This window comes from Pleurodeles waltl, chromosome 4_2 (assembly GCF_031143425.1).
Source record: "Pleurodeles waltl isolate 20211129_DDA chromosome 4_2, aPleWal1.hap1.20221129, whole genome shotgun sequence".
In the NCBI taxonomy this organism is placed as follows: Eukaryota; Metazoa; Chordata; class Amphibia; order Caudata; family Salamandridae; genus Pleurodeles; species Pleurodeles waltl.
The window spans coordinates 155,805,366-155,824,733 of record NC_090443.1 but is presented as its reverse complement, the minus strand read 5'-3'; the positions used below and the strand labels follow the sequence as shown (position 1 = coordinate 155,824,733).

Below are 19,368 nucleotides of genomic sequence, written 5' to 3'. Positions count from 1 at the left end.
TGCAGAGGGAATCCCGAGGCTTCCCCTGACCGCGACTCTTTGAAACCAAAGTCCCGACACCTGGGAGAGACCCTGCACCCGCAGCCCCCAGGACCTGAAGGACCGGACTTTCACTGGAGGAGTGACCCCCAGGAGTCCCTCTCCCTTGCCCAAGTGGAGGTTTCCCCGAGGAACCCCCCCCTTGCCTGCCTGCAGCGCTGAAGAGATCCCTAGATCTCCCATTGACTTCCATTACAAACCCGACGCTTGTTTCTACACTGCACCCGGCCGCCCCCGCGCTGCTGAGGGTGAAATTTCTGTGTGGACTTGTGCCCCCCCCGGTGCCCTACAAAACCCCCCTGGTCTGCCCTCCGAAGACGCGGGTACTTACCTGCAAGCAGACCGGAACCGGGGCACCCCCTTCTCTCCATTCTAGCCTATGTGTTTTGGGCACCACTTTGAACTCTGCACCTGACCGGCCCTGAGCTGCTGGTGTGGTGACTTTGGGGTTGCTCTGAACCCCCAACGGTGGGCTATCTTGGACCAAGAACTGAACCCTGTAAGTGTCTTACTTACCTGGTAAAACTAACAAATACTTACCTCCCCTAGGAACTGTGAAAATTGCACTAAGTGTCCACTTTTAAAACAGCTATTTGTGAATAACTTGAAAAGTATACATGCAATTTTTATGATTTGAACTTCCTAAAGTACTTACCTGCAATACCTTTCGAATGAGATATTACATGTAGAATTTGAACCTGTGGTTCTTAAAATAAACTAAGAAAAGATATTTTTCTATATAAAAACCTATTGGCTGGATTTGTCTCTGAGTGTGTGTACCTCATTTATTGTCTATGTGTATGTACAACAAATGCTTAACACTACTCCTTGGATAAGCCTACTGCTCGACCACACTACCACAAAATAGAGCATTAGTATTATCTATTTTTACCACTATTTTACCTCTAAGGGGAACCCTTGGACTCTGTGCATGCTATTCCTTACTTTGAAATAGCACATACAGAGCCAACTTCCTACATTGGTGGATCAGCGGTGGGGTACAAGACTTTGCATTTGCTGGACTACTCAGCCAATACCTGATCACACGACAAATTCCAAAATTGTCATTAGAAATTGATTTTTGCAATTTGAAAAGTTTTCTAAATTCTTAAAAGACCTGCTAGGGCCTTGTGTTAGATCCTGTTTAGCATTTCTTTTAGAGTTTAAAAGTTTGTAAAAGTTTGAATTAGATTCTAGAACCAGTTGTAGATTCTTAAAAAGTATTCCAACTTTTAGAAGCAAAATGTCTAGCACAGATGTGACTGTGGTGGAACTCGACACCACACCTTACCTCCATCTTAAGATGAGGGAGCTAAGGTCACTCTGTAAAATAAAGAAAATAACAATGGGCCCCAAACCTACCAAAATACAGCTCCAGGAGCTTTTGGCAGAGTTTGAAAAGGCCAACCCCTCTGAGGGTAGCAACTCAGAGGAAGAGGATAGTGACTTGGAGGAAAATTCCCCCCTACCAGTCCTATCTAGGGAGAACAGGGTCCCTCAAACCCTGACTCCAAAAATAATAGTCAGAGATGCTGGTTCCCTCACAGGAGAGACCAACACCTCTGAAATCACGGAGGATAACTCCAGTGAAGATGACCCCCTGTTAGCCAGGATGGTCAAAAGATTGGCTTTGGAAAAGCAGCTCCTAGCCATAGAAAGGGAAAGAAAAGAGATGGGCCTAGGTCCCATCGATGGTGGCAGCAACTTAAATAGGGTCAGAGATTCTCCTGACATCCTAAAAATCCCCAAAGGGATTGTAACAAAATATGAAGATGGTGATGACATCACCAAATGGTTCACAGCTTTTGAGAGGGCTTGTGTAACCAGAAAAGTAAACAGATCTCACTGGGGTGCTCTCCTTTGGGAAATGTTCACTGGAAAGTGTAGGGATAGACTCCTCACACTCTCTGGAAAAGATGCAGAATCTTATGACCTCATGAAGGGTACCCTGATTGAGGGCTTTGGATTCTCCACTGAGGAGTATAGAATTAGATTCAGGGGGGCTCAAAAATCCTCGAGCCAGACCTGGGTTGATTTTGTAGACTACTCAGTAAAAACACTAGATGGTTGGTTAACTGGAAATGAAGTGTGTGACTATGTTGGGCTTTATAATTTGTTTATGAAAGAACACATTCTAAGTAACTGCTTCAATGAAAAGTTGCATCAGTATCTGGTAGACCTAGGTCCAATTTCTCCCCAAGAATTGGGAAAGAAGGCAGACCACTGGGTCAAGACTAGGGTAACCAAAACTTCCACTGGGGGTGACCAAAAGAAAGGGGTTACAAAAACTTCCCAGGAGAAAGTGGGTAACACTAGAAACCAAGAAAAAGAGTCCTCTGTAGGCCCCCAAAAACCAGAACAGGTGGGTGGGCCCCAGGACACAACCCAAAACAAAGGTGGGTACCAGGGTAAGAACTGGGATGCCACTAAGGCATGGTGCCACAACTGTAAACAGTCTGGGCACCACACCAGGGACACTTCTTGTCCCAAAAACAAACCCCAGAACAAAATTCCTGGGGTAACCAGTGTAGCCATGGGAGATGACTCCTCAGATGAGGAGGTCTTCCTAGCCTTCAACTGGAAACAGGGCCCAACAGGTGAGTTGGAGATTCCAGAGGGAAGTAGATACTTCCACCACCTACTGGTGAATGGAATCCCAACCACTGCCCTGAGAGACACTTGTGCCAGTCACACTATTGTGCATGACAGGCTGGTGCTCTCAAACCAGTACATCCCAGGTGAGACTGCCAGGGTAAGAGTTAGCCTAGACAGGGTCACTAAGAGGCCTGTGGCTTTAGTACCCATAGAAGTGGGTGGCACTCTTAGCTGGAGAAGGGTAGTAGTCAGTACAGACCTCCCCCTTGATTGTCTCCTTGGAAATGACTACCCAGAGGTTAGTCAGAGCCCAAGAGAGGGACTGGTCCAGTGCCAGTCCTCTCCCAAGGATTCTGGAAGTCCTGCCTCTGCAGTAAATGCAAGTAGGCCCCAGAAGAAAAAGAAAAGGAAACAGAGTAGGAAAGGTGGACAACCTTTAGCCAAGGTTCCAGCAAGCCAAGGAGATTCTGCTCCAGTAGGGGAGAACTCCAAAAATGGCTCTGATAAAGTCCAACCTGACCCACAAGAAGTCCTGGCTAGTCAGGCAACTGTTAAGCCTGAGTGGGTGGCTCCTCAGCTAACAGAAGAAAGAGTGGAAGAAGGGTGTTTACTACAAGATGTGGTAACCCCCCACTCTAATACAGCAGACAGGCAACCTGAACCCAAAGAGGCCTGTAACTTAGCCCCTTCCCTTTTAGGTGAAGAGCTAAAGGTGTGGTTCTGGGCACTGACAGCTGTCAGTGGCCTCTGCTGGGTGTTAGCCTTTATGGCTGCACTATCCTTAGCATGGTGGTCTGACCCCATGCCAAATAGCAAGTTAGGCCCCCTGACCCTATTGGTCATGGTGGGGTTACTCCAGCTCTGGGTAACCTCTCTGGGTAAGCTAGGGGTAACCCTGGCCAAGATAAGGTTAGCAGAGGTGGATACCTCTAAGACCAAAATAGAAAGAATGGGTGGAGACATTGAAGAGGCAGACAAGAGGCAATTCAGACTAGGTCCTATCACTGTGGAAGTGGGTCAGTTCCCCAAAGGGGATGACCTGAACAGAAGGATGTAAGGCAGAGTAGGCCCTGCAACTAACCAGCCTATTTCTCCTACTCTTCCTCGCCTGACAGACTAGGAAGACTCTCCCAGCTTGGGCTGAGTCTCCTGGCCTGTGGGCTGGGGGGGGCTTGTGTAAAGAAATGGCTCCCTGTTGCAGTTACCCCCCACTTTTTGCCTGATACTGATGCTGACTTGACTGAGAAGTGTGCTGGGACCCTGCTAACCAGGCCCCAGCACCAGTGTTCCTTCACCTAAAATGTACCATTGTATCCACAATTGGCACACCCTGGCATTCAGATAAGTCCCTTGTAACTGGTACTTCTAGTACCAAGGGCCCTGATGCCAAGGAAGGTCTCTAAGGGCTGCAGCATGTCTTATGCCACCCTGGAGACCTCTCACTCAGCACAGACACACTGCTTGCCAGCTTGTGTGTGCTAGTGAGGACAAAACGAGTAAGTCGACATGGCACTCCCCTCAGGGTGCCATGCCAGCCTCTCACTGCCTATGCAGTATAGGTAAGACACCCCTCTAGCAGGCCTTACAGCCCTAAGGCAGGGTGCACTATACCATAGGTGAGGGTACCAGTGCATGAGCATGGTACCCCTACAGTGTCTAAACAAAACCTTAGACATTGTAAGTGCAGGGTAGCCATAAGAGTACATGGTCTGGGAGTCTGTCAAACACGAACTCCACAGCACCATAATGGCTACACTGAAAACTGGGAAGTTTGGTATCAAACTTCTCAGCACAATAAATGCACACTGATGCCAGTGTACATTTTATTGTAAAATACACCACAGAGGGCACCTTAGAGGTGCCCCCTGAAACTTAACCAACTATCTGTGTAGGCTGACTGGTTCCAGCAGCCTGCCACACTAGAGACATGTTGCTGGCCCCATGGGGAGAGTGCCTTTGTCACTCTGAGGCCAGTAACAAAGCCTGCACTGGGTGGAGATGCTAACACCTCCCCCAGGCAGGAACTGTGACACCTGGCGGTGAGCCTCAAAGGCTCCCCCCCTTTGTCACAGCCCAGCAGGGCACTCCAGCTTAGTGGAGTTGCCCGCCCCCTCCGGCCACGGCCCCCACTTTTGGCGGCAAGGCTGGAGGGAACAAAGAAAGCAACAAGGAGGAGTCACTGGCCAGTCAGGACAGCCCCTAAGGTGTCCTGAGCTGAATTGACTCTAACTTTTAGAAATCCTCCATCTTGCAGATGGAGGATTCCCCCAATAGGGTTAGGATTGTGACCCCCTCCCCTTGGGAGGAGGCACAAAGAGGGTGTACCCACCCTCAGGGCTAGTAGCCATTGGCTACTAACCCCCCAGACCTAAACACGCCCTTAAATTTAGTATTTAAGGGCTACCCTGAACCCTAGAAAATTAGATTCCTGCAACAAGAAGAAGGACTGCCCAGCTGAAAACCCCTGCAGCGGAAGACCAGAAGACGACAACTGCCTTGGCTCCAGAAACTCACCGGCCTGTCTCCTGCCTTCCAAAGATCCTGCTCCAGCGACGCCTTCCGAAGGGACCAGCGACCTCGACATCCTCTGAGGACTGCCCCTGCTTCGAAAAGACAAGAAACTCCCGAGGACAGCGGACCTGCTCCAAGAAAAGCTGCAACTTTGTTTCCAGCAACTTTAAAGATCCCTGCAAGCTCCCCGCAAGAAGCGTGAGACTTGCAACACTGCACCCGGCGACCCCGACTCGGCTGGTGGCGATCCAACACCTCAGGAGGGACCCCAGGACTACTCTGATACTGTGAGTACCAAAACCTGTCCCCCCTGAGCCCCCACAGCGCCGCCTGCAGAGGGAATCCCGAGGCTTCCCCTGACCGCGACTCTTTGAAACCAAAGTCCCGACACCTGGGAGAGACCCTGCACCCGCAGCCCCCAGGACCTGAAGGACCGGACTTTCACTGGAGGAGTGACCCCCAGGAGTCCCTCTCCCTTGCCCAAGTGGAGGTTTCCCCGAGGAACCCCCCCCTTGCCTGCCTGCAGCGCTGAAGAGATCCCTAGATCTCCCATTGACTTCCATTACAAACCCGACGCTTGTTTCTACACTGCACCCGGCCGCCCCCGCGCTGCTGAGGGTGAAATTTCTGTGTGGACTTGTGCCCCCCCCGGTGCCCTACAAAACCCCCCTGGTCTGCCCTCCGAAGACGCGGGTACTTACCTGCAAGCAGACCGGAACCGGGGCACCCCCTTCTCTCCATTCTAGCCTATGTGTTTTGGGCACCACTTTGAACTCTGCACCTGACCGGCCCTGAGCTGCTGGTGTGGTGACTTTGGGGTTGCTCTGAACCCCCAACGGTGGGCTATCTTGGACCAAGAACTGAACCCTGTAAGTGTCTTACTTACCTGGTAAAACTAACAAATACTTACCTCCCCTAGGAACTGTGAAAATTGCACTAAGTGTCCACTTTTAAAACAGCTATTTGTGAATAACTTGAAAAGTATACATGCAATTTTTATGATTTGAACTTCCTAAAGTACTTACCTGCAATACCTTTCGAATGAGATATTACATGTAGAATTTGAACCTGTGGTTCTTAAAATAAACTAAGAAAAGATATTTTTCTATATAAAAACCTATTGGCTGGATTTGTCTCTGAGTGTGTGTACCTCATTTATTGTCTATGTGTATGTACAACAAATGCTTAACACTACTCCTTGGATAAGCCTACTGCTCGACCACACTACCACAAAATAGAGCATTAGTATTATCTATTTTTACCACTATTTTACCTCTAAGGGGAACCCTTGGACTCTGTGCATGCTATTCCTTACTTTGAAATAGCACATACAGAGCCAACTTCCTACACCGACTTAATGGAGTGCGCTTTGATCGGGGCCATTTGGAGAGAAAAAATATTTTTTATATATATATATATATATATATATATATATATATATATATATATATATATATATATATATATATATATATATTCAGGCACAATTGTTGTTTTAGTACTTAGTTGTAGAGACTTTTTAGTTGTTTAGCTGTAGTGGTTTAGGCTATAGTTGTTTAGGACCTAGTTGTTCTGTCACATATTCCTCTGGGAGCATCTGAGTGGCCTGTCCAGGCAGGTGATGTCAGAACCCCCTCCTTACAGGTGCATACTTGGCTAGGTGACCAGTCTCCCTTTCAGGGCTATTTAGGGTCTCTCTCTCTTGGGTGGGTCCTCCGGTTCGGCTTGCAAGATTCCAGCAGGATTCCTTTGCAACCTCTACCTCTACTTCTACTTCGACTTCTGGCCTCCGGAACTGCAACTGGAACTTCCAGGACAAGCTGCTTCCAAGAAGAACTCTTCTGCAACATGGTTTCCAGGGCTCCTGCCAGCAACTGCAACATTTCCACCGGCTGTGCATCCACTGAGGGCGGCGTGTCTTCAGACTGCACTAGAATAAAGGAGTCTCCCTCGGAGGGAAGTATTCACTCCCCTGAATCCTCAGGCACCTGCTGCAACGACGACCGGCTGCGTGGATCTCCCCTCATCTTGAGCTGCTTGGATACTGCGTCACAGGTGGTGATCCAAAGTAGTCCTCTTGGTCCTCTCTGCCAGCTGCCCAACCTTGGTGGAGGTAAGCCCTTGGTTTTCCCACGCTGGACAGTACCCCCATGCACCAATTCTCTTGCAGCTGCCAAGGCTTGTTTGCATCTCCTCCACGGGATCTTCAGGCGATGTGTATCTCCAGTCCCCAGCACCTTGCTGGGCCTGGCAGCACCACTTTTCCACTAACTGCGAGTTTGCCTTTGCCTTTGCCAAGGCTTGTTGGTGGAATTTTTTGCACCGACACCCATCTGCGATCTTCACTCCAGCGTGGGACATCTTCTGCAACCATCAGGAACTCTTCTCCGGGTCCAGGGCTGCAGTGCTGACCTGTTCTTCCTCATCGTTGACCAACTCCTGCAAGTACAGCTGGGTGGGTAATAGCTCCCACTCCTCCAGGACTCTACTGTGACTCTTGGACTTAGTCCCCTTTCTCCACAGGTCTTCTCCAAGAATCCACTGCTGGTTTCTGGCAGTCTTGTCTGGGTGTCTTCTTCTTTTTCCTCCTTTTGTGTGGTTTGGGGAAATTCCAGTGATTTACTCCTGGTTTCCTGGTCGCTGGGCATTACTGTTACTTACCTCTGTAGTTTTCTAGTACTCCCAGCACCCCTCTACACATTCCACTTACCTAGGAGGGGGTCCTGTGTTCCCATTCCATTTTTTTAGTATATGGTTTGGACTCCTCATAGGATCACTATTGGTTTTTGCTATTTGGATTGTTTTCGAACTTTTTGTATACCTTTTTCTGATTAAGGGTGTACATATTTAGTGTGTTTACTTACCTCCTAAAGGAGTATTGCCTTTATAGTAATTTTGGTATTGTCACTAAAATAAAGTACCTTTTATGAGTGTAACACTGTGCGGTTTCTTTCATGGGTGTAAGTGCTGTGTGACTACAGTGGTATTGCATGAGCTTTGCATGTTTCCTAGATAAGCCTTTGTGAGAAGGTAGCCTCTTTCTAGCCTTGTTACCCCCACTTTTGGCCTGTTTGTGAGTGTATGTCAGGGTGTTTGTCACTGTTTTCACTGTCTCACTGGGATCCTGATAGCCAGGCCTCAGTGCTCATAGTGAAAACACTCTGTTTTCAGTATGGTTGTTATGTGTCACTGGGATCCTGCTAGTCAGGACCCCAGTGCTCATAGGTTTGTGGCCTATATGTATGTGTCACTGGGACCCTGTCACACAGGGCCCCAGTGCTCATAGGTGTGCATGTATATGTTCCCTGTGTGGTGCCTAACTGTCTCACTGAGGCTCTGCTAACCAGAACCTCAGTGGTTATGCTCTCTCATTACTTTCAAATTGTCACTAACAGGCTAGTGACCAATTTTACCAATTTACATTGGCTTACTGGAACACCCTTATAATTCCCTAGTATATGGTACTGAGGTACCCAGGGTATTGGGGTTCCAGGAGATCCCTATGGGCTGCAGCATTTCTTTTGCCACCCATAGGGAGCTCTGACAATTCTTACACAGGCCTGCCACAGCAGCCTGAGTGAAATAACGTCCACGTTATTTCACAGCCATTTTACACTGCACTTAAGTAACTTATAAGTCACCTATATGTCTAACCTTTACCTGGTAAAGGTTAGGTGCAAAGTTACTTAGTGTGAGGGCACCCTGGCACTAGCCAAGGTGCCCCCACATTGTTCAGAGCCAATTCACTGAACTTTGTGAGTGCGGGGACACCATTACACGCGTGCACTACATATAGGTCACTACCTATATGTAGCTTCACCATGGTAACTCCGAATATGGCCATGTAACATGTCTATGATCATGGAATTGCCCCCTCTATGCCATCCTGGCATTGTTGGTACAATTCCATGATCCCAGTGGTCTGTAGCACAGACCCTGGTACTGCCAGACTGCCCTTCCTGGGGTTTCTCTGCAGCTGCTGCTGCTGCCAACCCCTCAGCCAGGCAGCTGCCCTCCTGGGGTCCAGCCAGGCCTGGCCCAGGATGGCAGAACAAAGAACTTCCTCTGAGAGAGGGTGTGACACCCTCTCCCTTTGGAAAATGGTGTGAAGGCAGGGGAGGAGTAGCCTCCCCCAGCCTCTGGAAATGCTTTGTTGGGCACAGATGTGCCCAATTCTGCATAAGCCAGTCTACACCGGTTCAGGGACCCCTTAGCCCCTGCTCTGGCGCGAAACTGGACAAAGGAAAGGGGAGTGACCACTCCCCTGACCTGCACCTCCCCTGGGAGGTGTCCAGGGCTCCTCCAGTGTGCTCCAGACCTCTGCCATCTTGGAAACAGAGGTGCTGCTGGCACACTGGACTGCTCTGAGTGGCCAGTGCCACCAGGTGACGTCAGAGACTCCTTGTGATAGGCTCCTTCAGGTGTTAGTAGCCTTTCCTCTCTCCTAGGTAGCCAAACCCTCTTTTCTGGCTATTTAGGGTCTCTGTCTCTGGGGAAACTTTAGATAACGAATGCATGAGCTCAGCCGAGTTCCTCTGCATCTCCCTCTTCACCTTCTGATAAGGAATCGACCGCTGACCGCGCTGGAAGCCTGCAAACCTGCAACATAGTAGCAAAGACGACTACTGCAACTCTGTAACGCTGATCCTGCCGCCTTCTCGACTGTTTTCCTGCTTGTGCATGCTGTGGGGGTAGTCTGCCTCCTCTCTGCACCAGAAGCTCCGAAGAAATCTCCCGTGGGTCGACGGAATCTTCCCCCTGCAACCGCAGGCACCAAAAAGCTGCATTACCGGTCCCTTGGGTCTCCTCTCAGCACGACGAGCGAGGTCCCACGAATCCAGCGACACCGTCCAAGGGACCCCCACAGTCCAGTGACTCTTCAGCCCAAGTTTGGTGGAGGTAAGTCCTTGCCTCACCTCGCTGGGCTGCATTGCTGGGAACCGCGACTTTGCAAGCTACTCCGGCCCCTGTGCACTTCCGGCGGAAATCCTTCGTGCACAGCCAAGCCTGGGTCCACGGCACTCTAACCTGCATTGCACGACTTTCTAAGTTGGTCTCCGGCGACGTGGGACTCCTTTGTGCAACTTCGGCGAGCACCGTTTCACGCATCCTCGTAGTGCCTGTTTCTGGCACTCCTCCGGGTGCTACCTGCTTCAGTGAGGGCTCTTTGTCTTGCTCGACGTCCCCTCTCTCTTCAGGTCCAATTTGCGACCTCCTGGTCCCTCCTGGGCCCCAGCAGCATCCAAAAACGCCAAACGCACGATTTGCGTGTAGCAAGGCTTGTTGGCGTCCATCCGGCGGGAAAACACTTCTGCACGACTCTCCAAGGCGTGGGGGATCCATCCTCCAAAGGGGAAGTCTCTAGCCCTTGTCGTTCCTGCAGTATTCACAGTTCTTCAGCCTAGTAAGAGCTTCTTTGCACCAACCGCTGGCATTTCTTGGGCATCTGCCCATCTCCGAGTTGCTTGTGACTTTTGAACTTGGTCCCCTTGTTCCACAGGTACCCTCAGTCAGGAATCCATCGTTGTTGCATTGCTGATTTGTGTTTTCCTTGCATTTTCCCTCTAACACGACTATTTTGTCCTTAGGGGAACTTTAGTGCACTTTGCACTCACTTTTCAGGGTCTTGGGGAGGGTTATTCTTCTAACTCTCACTATTTTCTAATAGTCCCAGCGACCCTCTACAAGGTCACATAGGTTTGGGGTCCATTCGTGGTTCGCATTCCACTTCTGGAGTATATGGTTTGTGTTGCCCCTATCCCTATGTTTCCCCATTGCATCCTATTGTAACTATACATTGTTTGCACTGTTTTCTAAGACTATACTGCATATTTTTTGCTATTGTGTATATATATCTTGTGTATATTTCCTATCCTCTCACTGAGGGTACACTCTAAGATACTTTGGCATATTGTCATAAAAATAAAGTACCTTTATTTTTAGTATAACTGTGTATTGTGTTTTCTTATGATATTGTGCATATGACACTAAGTGGTACTGTAGTAGCTTCACACGTCTCCTAGTTCAGCCTGAGCTGCTTTGCTAAGCTACCATTATCTATCAGCCTAAGCTGCTAGACACCCTATACACTAATAAGGGATAACTGGGCCTGGTGCAAGGTGCAAGTACCCCTTGGTACTCACTACAAGCCAGTCCAGCCTCCTACAGCCTTGACTGCTCATTCAAAACTGAAGGTATCTTTGCAACTGTTTCTTTCAATCCTTAAAATCCTGCTTGAAAAATTGGCTTTCCATTACTTACGTTTTTAAAATCACCTTCTGCTTCTTTCTACCTTTTATCTCCCTCTTCTGTATACAAGCCACTTTAAAAAATAAAAAAAAAGTCATGCCTAACTGCCTTAAAACTCTTTGGAAACCATATCTATTAATTTCAGCTAAACATTGTCTCACCTAGCCCCCCTCTAATCATATCCGTCGACAATTACCACTGAATGCATTGAATGAGCATGCAAAACTAACCCTAACCACCAGTTGACTGACCACTAATTTGGCTCCAGAGTAGCGTGTTATTTGCAGCAAAGCGATTTGACGCCTTGTCGGGGGTAGTAAGCGCTATACAAATATAATATATTATTATTATTCTCAGCTACCTCTAGGTAGTCTGGCTTGCAGACACTGCTTACACTTTACTGAGAGGGGGATACCTGGACCTGGTATAAGGTGTAAGTACCTTGGGTACCCAACACAAAGCAGGCCAGCTTCCTACACAGGCCCTCTGTTTTTTGGATCTCTGGGAGGAATACACAAAGGACAACTGCGTCTAGTCATGGGACCCTGGAAACAGGCTCCAGGCACCAAATGGTTAGGACAAGAAAACACCTACTTTCTAAAAAATGTATTTTCCGACTTGCGACTTAAAATCTGACTTTACAATTAAAGGGGATTCTATTTTACATTTTGTCAAACACCAAACATTACATTTTGGTCCTCTCCCAGACGAAGGTTTTCACTGAATAAATGCAATTAGGTAACCTAGTGTTATCCTATGGGAGAGATAGGCCTTGCATTAGTGAAAAACTACTTTTGACAGTTTTTCACAACCAGGACATGTAAAATACAGGTCCATTAAAAAAATAAAATATATATATATATATATATATATACAGGGAGTTCAGAATTATTAGGCAAGTTGTATTTTTGAGGATTAATTTTATTATTGAACAACAACCATGTTCTCAATGAACCCAAAAAACTCATTAATATCAAAGCTGAATATTTTTGGAAGTAGTTTTTAGTTTGTTTTTAGTTTTAGCTATGTTAGGGGGATATCTGTGTGTGCAGGTGACTATTACTGTGCATAATTATTAGGCAACTTAACAAAAAACAAATATATACCCATTTCAATTATTTTATTACCAGTGAAACCAATATAACATCTCAACATTCACAAATATACATTTCTGACATTCAAAAACAAAACAAAAACAAATCAGTGACCAATATAGCCACCTTTCTTTGCAAGGACACTCAAAAGCCTGCCATCCATGGATTCTGTCAGTGTTTTGATCTGTTCACCATCAACATTGCGTGCAGCAGCAACCACAGCCTCCCAGACACTGTTCAGAGAGGTGTACTGTTTTCCCTCCTTGTAAATCTCACATTTGATGATGGACCACAGGTTCTCAATGGGGTTCAGATCAGGTGAACAAGGAGGCCATGTCATTAGATTTCCTTCTTTTATACCCTTTCTTGCCAGCCACGCTGTGGAGTACTTGGACGCGTGTGATGGAGCATTGTCCTGCATGAAAATCATGTTTTTCTTGAAGGATGCAGACTTCTTCCTGTACCACTGCTTGAAGAAGGTGTCTTCCAGGAACTGGCAGTAGGACTGGGAGTTGAGCTTGACTCCATCCTCAACCCGAAAAGGCCCCACAAGCTCATCTTTGATGATACCAGCCCAAACCAGTACTCCACCTCCACCTTGCTGGCGTCTGAGTCGGACTGGAGCTCTCTGCCCTTTACCAATCCAGCCACGGGCCCATCCATCTGGCCCATCAAGACTCACTCTCATTTCATCAGTCCATAAAACCTTAGAAAAATCAGTCTTGAGATATTTCTTGGCCCAGTCTTGACGTTTCAGCTTGTGTGTCTTGTTCAGTGGTGGTCGTCTTTCAGCCTTTCTTACCTTGGCCATGTCTCTGAGTATTGCACACCTTGTGCTTTTGGGCACTCCAGTGATGTTGCAGCTCTGAAATATGGCCAAACTGGTGGCAAGTGGCAAGCGTGGCAGCTGCACGCTTGACTTTTCTCAGTTCATGGGCAGTTATTTTGCGCCTTGGTTTTTCCACACGCTTCTTGCGACCCTGTTGACTATTTTGAATGAAACGCTTGATTGTTCGATGATCACGCTTCAGAAGCTTTGCAATTTTAAGAGTGCTGCATCCCTCTGCAAGATATCTCACTATTTTTGACTTTTCTGAGCCTGTCAAGTCCTTCTTTTGACCCATTTTGCCAAAGGAAAGGAAGTTGCCTAATAATTATGCACACCTGATATAGGGTGTTGATGTCATTAGACCACACCCCTTCTCATTACCGAGATGCACATCACCTAATATGCTTAATTGGTAGTAGGCTTTCGAGCCTATACAGCTTGGAGTAAGACAACATGCATAAAGAGGATGATGTGGTCAAAATACTCATTTGCCTAATAATTCTGCACTCCCTGTGTGTGTATGTGTATATATATATATATATATATGCATCTTGCTTTATGGGCTGTTTAGGGTCTACCCTAGGGGTGACTTACATGCATCAAAAAGGGAGTTTTAGGCTTGACAAAAGGTTAATTTTTCCAGGTGGAAATGTACATTCAATTTGTTAGGGACATATCAGTAAATTAAATATGCCAATTGGGTGTATGCCAGTTTGACCTTGTTTAAAGGAGCAAGAACAAGCATCTTAACACTGGTTAGCAGTGGTAAAGTGTACAGAGTCCTTAAAGCCAACAAAATTGATTTCAGAAAACATGGGAGGTGAAGTCAAAACATTTCGGGTGACCCTGCAAAGAGGGTCCGGTCCAACACAGTATTCCATTTTAGACTCCTTTTTGGGGAAATAAGTGTATTAAGTTCTAATTCTCAACAGCTGTACCAGTTTACAGGAAGTTAGGGGTACTGAGACACATGCTAATGGACTTGGTAAATCTTATTTCTTAGACACATCTCTGGTATTTGAAAAAGATGAGGGGTCTTTTTTTTACCCATTTTTGAAAATCTCTATGGAATTTTTATGTTCACTTTTCAAGTACTTCTCAATTTAGGGAGATTTTGAGCAACTATAAAGTATGATATTCAATTAACAAGACCCTTTATCTTGAGATAAGACCTCTTAGTTGGGCAATCTGGGCAGTCATAGAGGGTGAAATGTTAGTTCTGCAGCCTATGTATGATGACAATGCTCTGTATTCTTTTGTATCCGGCTTTTTATTCGTGTTTTTATATTGGAACGTTTGTGCATGCTATCAAGCACAGTAGCATGGTGTTGAACCCTGTATCTTAAAATGTTTTGGTTTTGCCTATTTTTATGAATTTTTTTAAAAAATCTGAACACTCCTCACTAACCTTATTATTCCCTCCTCCCCACATCCAATCTACTCCCTTGATGTCCACTCCCATTGGGCTTGGAACTTTGCTGCTTTTGCCAGGGTCCAAGAAGGAATAGTCCAGGGATTTGACAGATGTGGGTGACCTCAAGGCCTAGATAACTTAGATTGGTCATATTGGACACCCTCACCCCCATTCAACCCCCTCAACCATGGTAGACTGAAAGGTAAGGTGTGGTTTTGAATTCTGGTTGGGGAGACACATTGACACTGACACCTATAAGTCCCTGAAAGAGCTGCGGACAATTTCCGAATGGCTGCATACAGAATTTACTGTAGCAGAGATATAGCTGTGCCTTCACTATTGCCAATCTCACAAATGTAGGGGAAAATGTACATTTTTTATTTTTTAAACTGTTAAGGTTATTATTTATTTTATTTTTTTGTAAAAGTTTCGCGATTGGGTTACCTCCCAATCCGTCCTGGAGAAGACCACATAACATATTAATTGTGATTCGGTCTTTGATGGGACTACTATGAAAATATTTTCTAGCTTTGCAGTTAGCTCTCAGTCCAGCCTACGGAGCTTACTAGGGTCAGCCTTCTGACTTAATTAATATCAGTCATGCTCCGATGGATGTATAGTGACCTCTCCTGTCAAGATCTAAGACCTCGATTCCTCCTCGTCTGGGAGAGAAGACGGAAAAACCTGTCAGCCATCTTTCTTACTTATCGTTTGTTCAACACTTCGTTATTTTCACAAGTGTACGAAGTGCTCCCTGGAGGGAAGATAAGAAGGTTCATTCTCTGAACACTGGGATTCTCTGGCTGCCTACTCCACAAGTTGGTATTTTCCTCCATCATCTTTGGCACTTCGAACATGTGACGTCATAACCAGAGGCAGACTTAGTTTTAGGCAAAATCCTTACATTCCTGACTAGCAGAGAATGTCTGTTTTTGTCTCCGATGTATGGGGGTGGAAATGTTGCGGTTCTTGACAGGATGACTACCTCACACCAGGTCGTTAGGGGCACTATTACCAGTCCAGGCCATTTGCGTGCAAGCCTAATGCATCCTGGGTGCTGTAATGCGGATTTGCTTATGTAAAGCTAATTAGAATAACCTACCTGAAATGAATGATTTGGTGATAAAGTACACGATTAGATAAAATATCGGTAAAGACCTGGTAATCACCCTAGTTCTCATTCACCTTTGAAAACTTGCATTGTCGAAAGCTTCAGAACTTAGCAGACTGATGTATCCCGCCTTCCTAAAAGGGGTGAGGGACTAACCCTGCTTGGCATCTTGTTTGTAGAAGGCCTTTTCTCAATTATGTTTTTTAGTTTCTACTTTTTCTTTACTTTATTTGTTTGTGTCTTTGGATAAGATGTAACTTGGAGAATATTTTAAAGTTTTTACTAAACGCAATTTTGTTGCACATATTTGCTATGTTTCCTTGGCCAAACTTTCACACACATAAGCAAAATAAGTTAGTAACATTCAGTTTTACACCTCGTGTGTACAACTAATGAGTCTTCAAGATTCTGCTGCAGGTACTAGGTAAAATGCAAGTCGTTTCTAAAGGTGATGTGCCTTGTGTTCTCTATCAACGCTTTATTACTTAGCGCCACAACTGTACTACTCCACTCTGCTGCACTCCCTTTCACTGCACTCTACTCCACACAGTGCCACTCTAGGCTGCTCTTTTCTTTGGCACTCTACTCTTTGGCACTCTAGTCTGTGCCTCTCCACTCTAGGCCTTGCCACTAAGTTTTACCCATGCTGAACAGCAGCCACGCTGCTTTACAACATGGCTAGAGAACAATATGTAGAATGACAATTAGACTCATTCTCTAATCAGTATTGCAACGTAAGTTCCCCTCTAAACCAGAAGCCCATCTCTCTAGCCCTGCGCTCCCCACTCCCATGGACCTGGAACTACGACTTTGATGAACAGCTTGTTACATGTGTCGCAGGTATGTCCCCCGGTTAAGCTTTTTTAGTAATCCTTTGGGACATGAGAAGCTTAGATTCCGAGTTTCATTAAGCGAAGAGGCATTCACGGTGGCCTCTTGCAGCTCATGAAAACGTTTGTGATTAAGAAGGCTGTGTCTCCTCTGTATGGTTAAAGTGCGACTATCGTCTACTTTTCAGTTCCTGTTAGGAAAGCTGTCTTGACTGTTTTTATCCTTTGTTTCTAGGCAGGTCGAGTGTTGCTTGGAGGACCTGGAAGCTACTACTGGCAAGGTACAGAGACTCCTCTTTCTAGGATGAGGACACGGACTCTTGAGAGGGCCGTTTACCACTTACTCTAAGATAATTAGCAGTGGCGGAACTCCAAGGGACGGTAAAAGTGCTTGCTGACTTGAAGTGAGGAGGATGCATTGCTTCCTTAGTGAGGAGAAGGTAGAAAGTAAGACATTAGGCCTACCTTTTACAAAAAGCCCTAGTGCTTCTTTCATTCTAACTAGCCAACGGACTACTGCCGTTTGTGTTTTTCTCTCCTTTTCTTGTACGATTTTAATTACTCCCTGTGCAATGATTGACTTTAAAATTTCATATGCAGTATAATCTTCAAATGTTACTGTCTTAAATCTTGGAGTGAAAGAGCCAGGAATGCTATATCTGTGAGAGGCAGAGCTTACCTTTTTGTTTTGTATGATATTCATATGATCATACACTCTAACCAGAGAGGTTTTCACGTAAAGATTTTTTTTTTTCATTTTTCACTTTTTTTAATCCCGATACTTTCTCTTTGTTCTAGGTCAGGTCATCACTGCCACACAGGGTCAGATCCAGGACTCGTTCTTTCCTGAATACTTCATCTTGGAAATCAAAGGTCAAATGCAGACACGGCAGAGGGCTGGCAAATATGACGATAGTTACCTAGGTAATGCGGTCACTTAGTGTGAGTTCAGTTGCAGAAAGCTGTGTCCTAGGAGTCTCAGCAACACTGAGATGTATCCTTCAATCACTCACCCGTGACGTGCATGGAGATTGGATGAGGAGTTATGGATCATGCAAGAGCCATATACTTAAGTATAAGTTTAGAGCCAAAACACCAGTGTGAGGCTCCAGAATCCAAGTGCTGACTTGTTAATTTAATATTACTTGCTGCCACAAAGCAGCCAGATCTTCTGGAGCAGACAGCTACAGTGTCCCCATGCAGTATGACCCTGATGTGGCTGTCCGGATATCAGCCACTTCAGTCCAGCAGGAGTAAACAGTGTCATTCTCAAATGAACAATAAGTGCCTTTCAACAGACTGAGGTGCTGCGTCTGCCACAGGCTTCATTCAAGGCTCTGAGTAGAGCAAACTACAACTTGTTCCTCTTCATCTGGTCTAACAAGTTCTAAAAGGGTTTCATCCAGTTCTAGAGGTGATGGCCTACCTCGTACAAAACTATGGAGAGTCCATCAAAGTGTCGATTTACAGAAATACTGCTTGGACCGGTAAAGAGGCAAAATGCATTCCTTTGACTCCACGATCCATAGACTCTAGAAAAATACTGCCAATTTTTCTGTTATTGGATGTGGGCCTGGACCGGACATATGCCCAATTCTGCTCCCTGCCTTCTACAGGCCATACCAAACAGTATGATTATCTCACCACAGTTATCAAATACTAGAACATATTATTCTCATAAAACAGAAAAGCACTTGGTAGTTTAAAAAAAAAAAAAAAGGGAGAGACCATTTTTCATGGGCTTCTGAATCCATGCGAGGTGTAGGCTTCTGCAACACCTTTTTTATTGAGGTGGGCTAAAGTTCTGATTGCGTATCTCTGTTTAACCACATTGGGAATTACTGAAATTAGGTGCAACTCAACATAATATGCAGGGGCATTGGATGTGGCAGTTCTCCCTTCAGCACTTAGTGATGCGCAGTGGGATGGGGTGACTGGGATGCGAGTAAAGATTTAAACTGTGGAATATTTTCTTCATTTAAATAATTTATATTGAAGCTAATTGGCAAATGACTGTAGGCAGCATATCTCATCTCTCACTTCCTTTTAGATGCATGTGTATGTTGGGGATTGTTATTTCACTTATTAGCCCAATCAACCTTTCCAATCCCCATTTTAAAGCGGTTTGTTGAAATCCTCCTCAGTTTGATTCTTTCTTTTGTTCTTTCCAGGGTACTCGGTGGCAGTTGGAGAATTCAGCGGGGATAACACAGAGGGTGAGGTTTCTTGATATAACATCACACAAAAAGGCAAGGTGGCTGTCTGTGGCTCAGTTGTGACACTCTTGTGTAGTGACAATTCATATTTCGCTGTGCTCCTGCGAGAGGGATGTTCCACTCCAATGTGCACTCCAATCTTCGGGTCATCCTTTGGTTACCCTGTTGCCATCGTGCAGGCTCCTTCCTATAGTGGCGCGTGCTTCTTTAGTTTGTACCTGAGAGTACCTGTGTGAAGATTATGACGACTGTTGCTGTCTTGTGGGTGTTGACTGGACTGTGCCTTCACTGAAGTTGGGTGGTCACGTTGTTAGTGTGCTCCTGTTTGTGGTGTATTCCTCAAGTGGTTCTCTCCGAGGTTTGTGCTGCTCACAGGGTGAAGCATGTCCCATTACCATGCATTATCGCAGTCCATTTTAGTACTTGCTGCTTTTAAAAGACCTGGTTCTCGAGCATGACCCAGACCCTGTTCACTTATCT

At 46.1% G+C, this 19,368-nt stretch overlaps 1 protein-coding gene across 2 annotated transcripts in view; it reads left to right on the top strand.

Moving 5' to 3' along the window:
• The window catches only part of ITGA5 (integrin subunit alpha 5), a 346,712-nt gene that overhangs the window by 167,065 nt on the left and 160,279 nt on the right, over window positions 1-19,368 (top strand). For both annotated transcript variants that reach the window (XM_069231024.1, XM_069231023.1), the window contains exons 6-8: window positions 16,908-16,953; window positions 17,471-17,596; window positions 18,844-18,888. In XM_069231024.1, coding sequence (XP_069087125.1) covers window positions 16,908-16,953; window positions 17,471-17,596; window positions 18,844-18,888 — 217 coding nt within the window. The remainder of the gene's footprint in view (window positions 1-16,907; window positions 16,954-17,470; window positions 17,597-18,843; window positions 18,889-19,368) is intronic.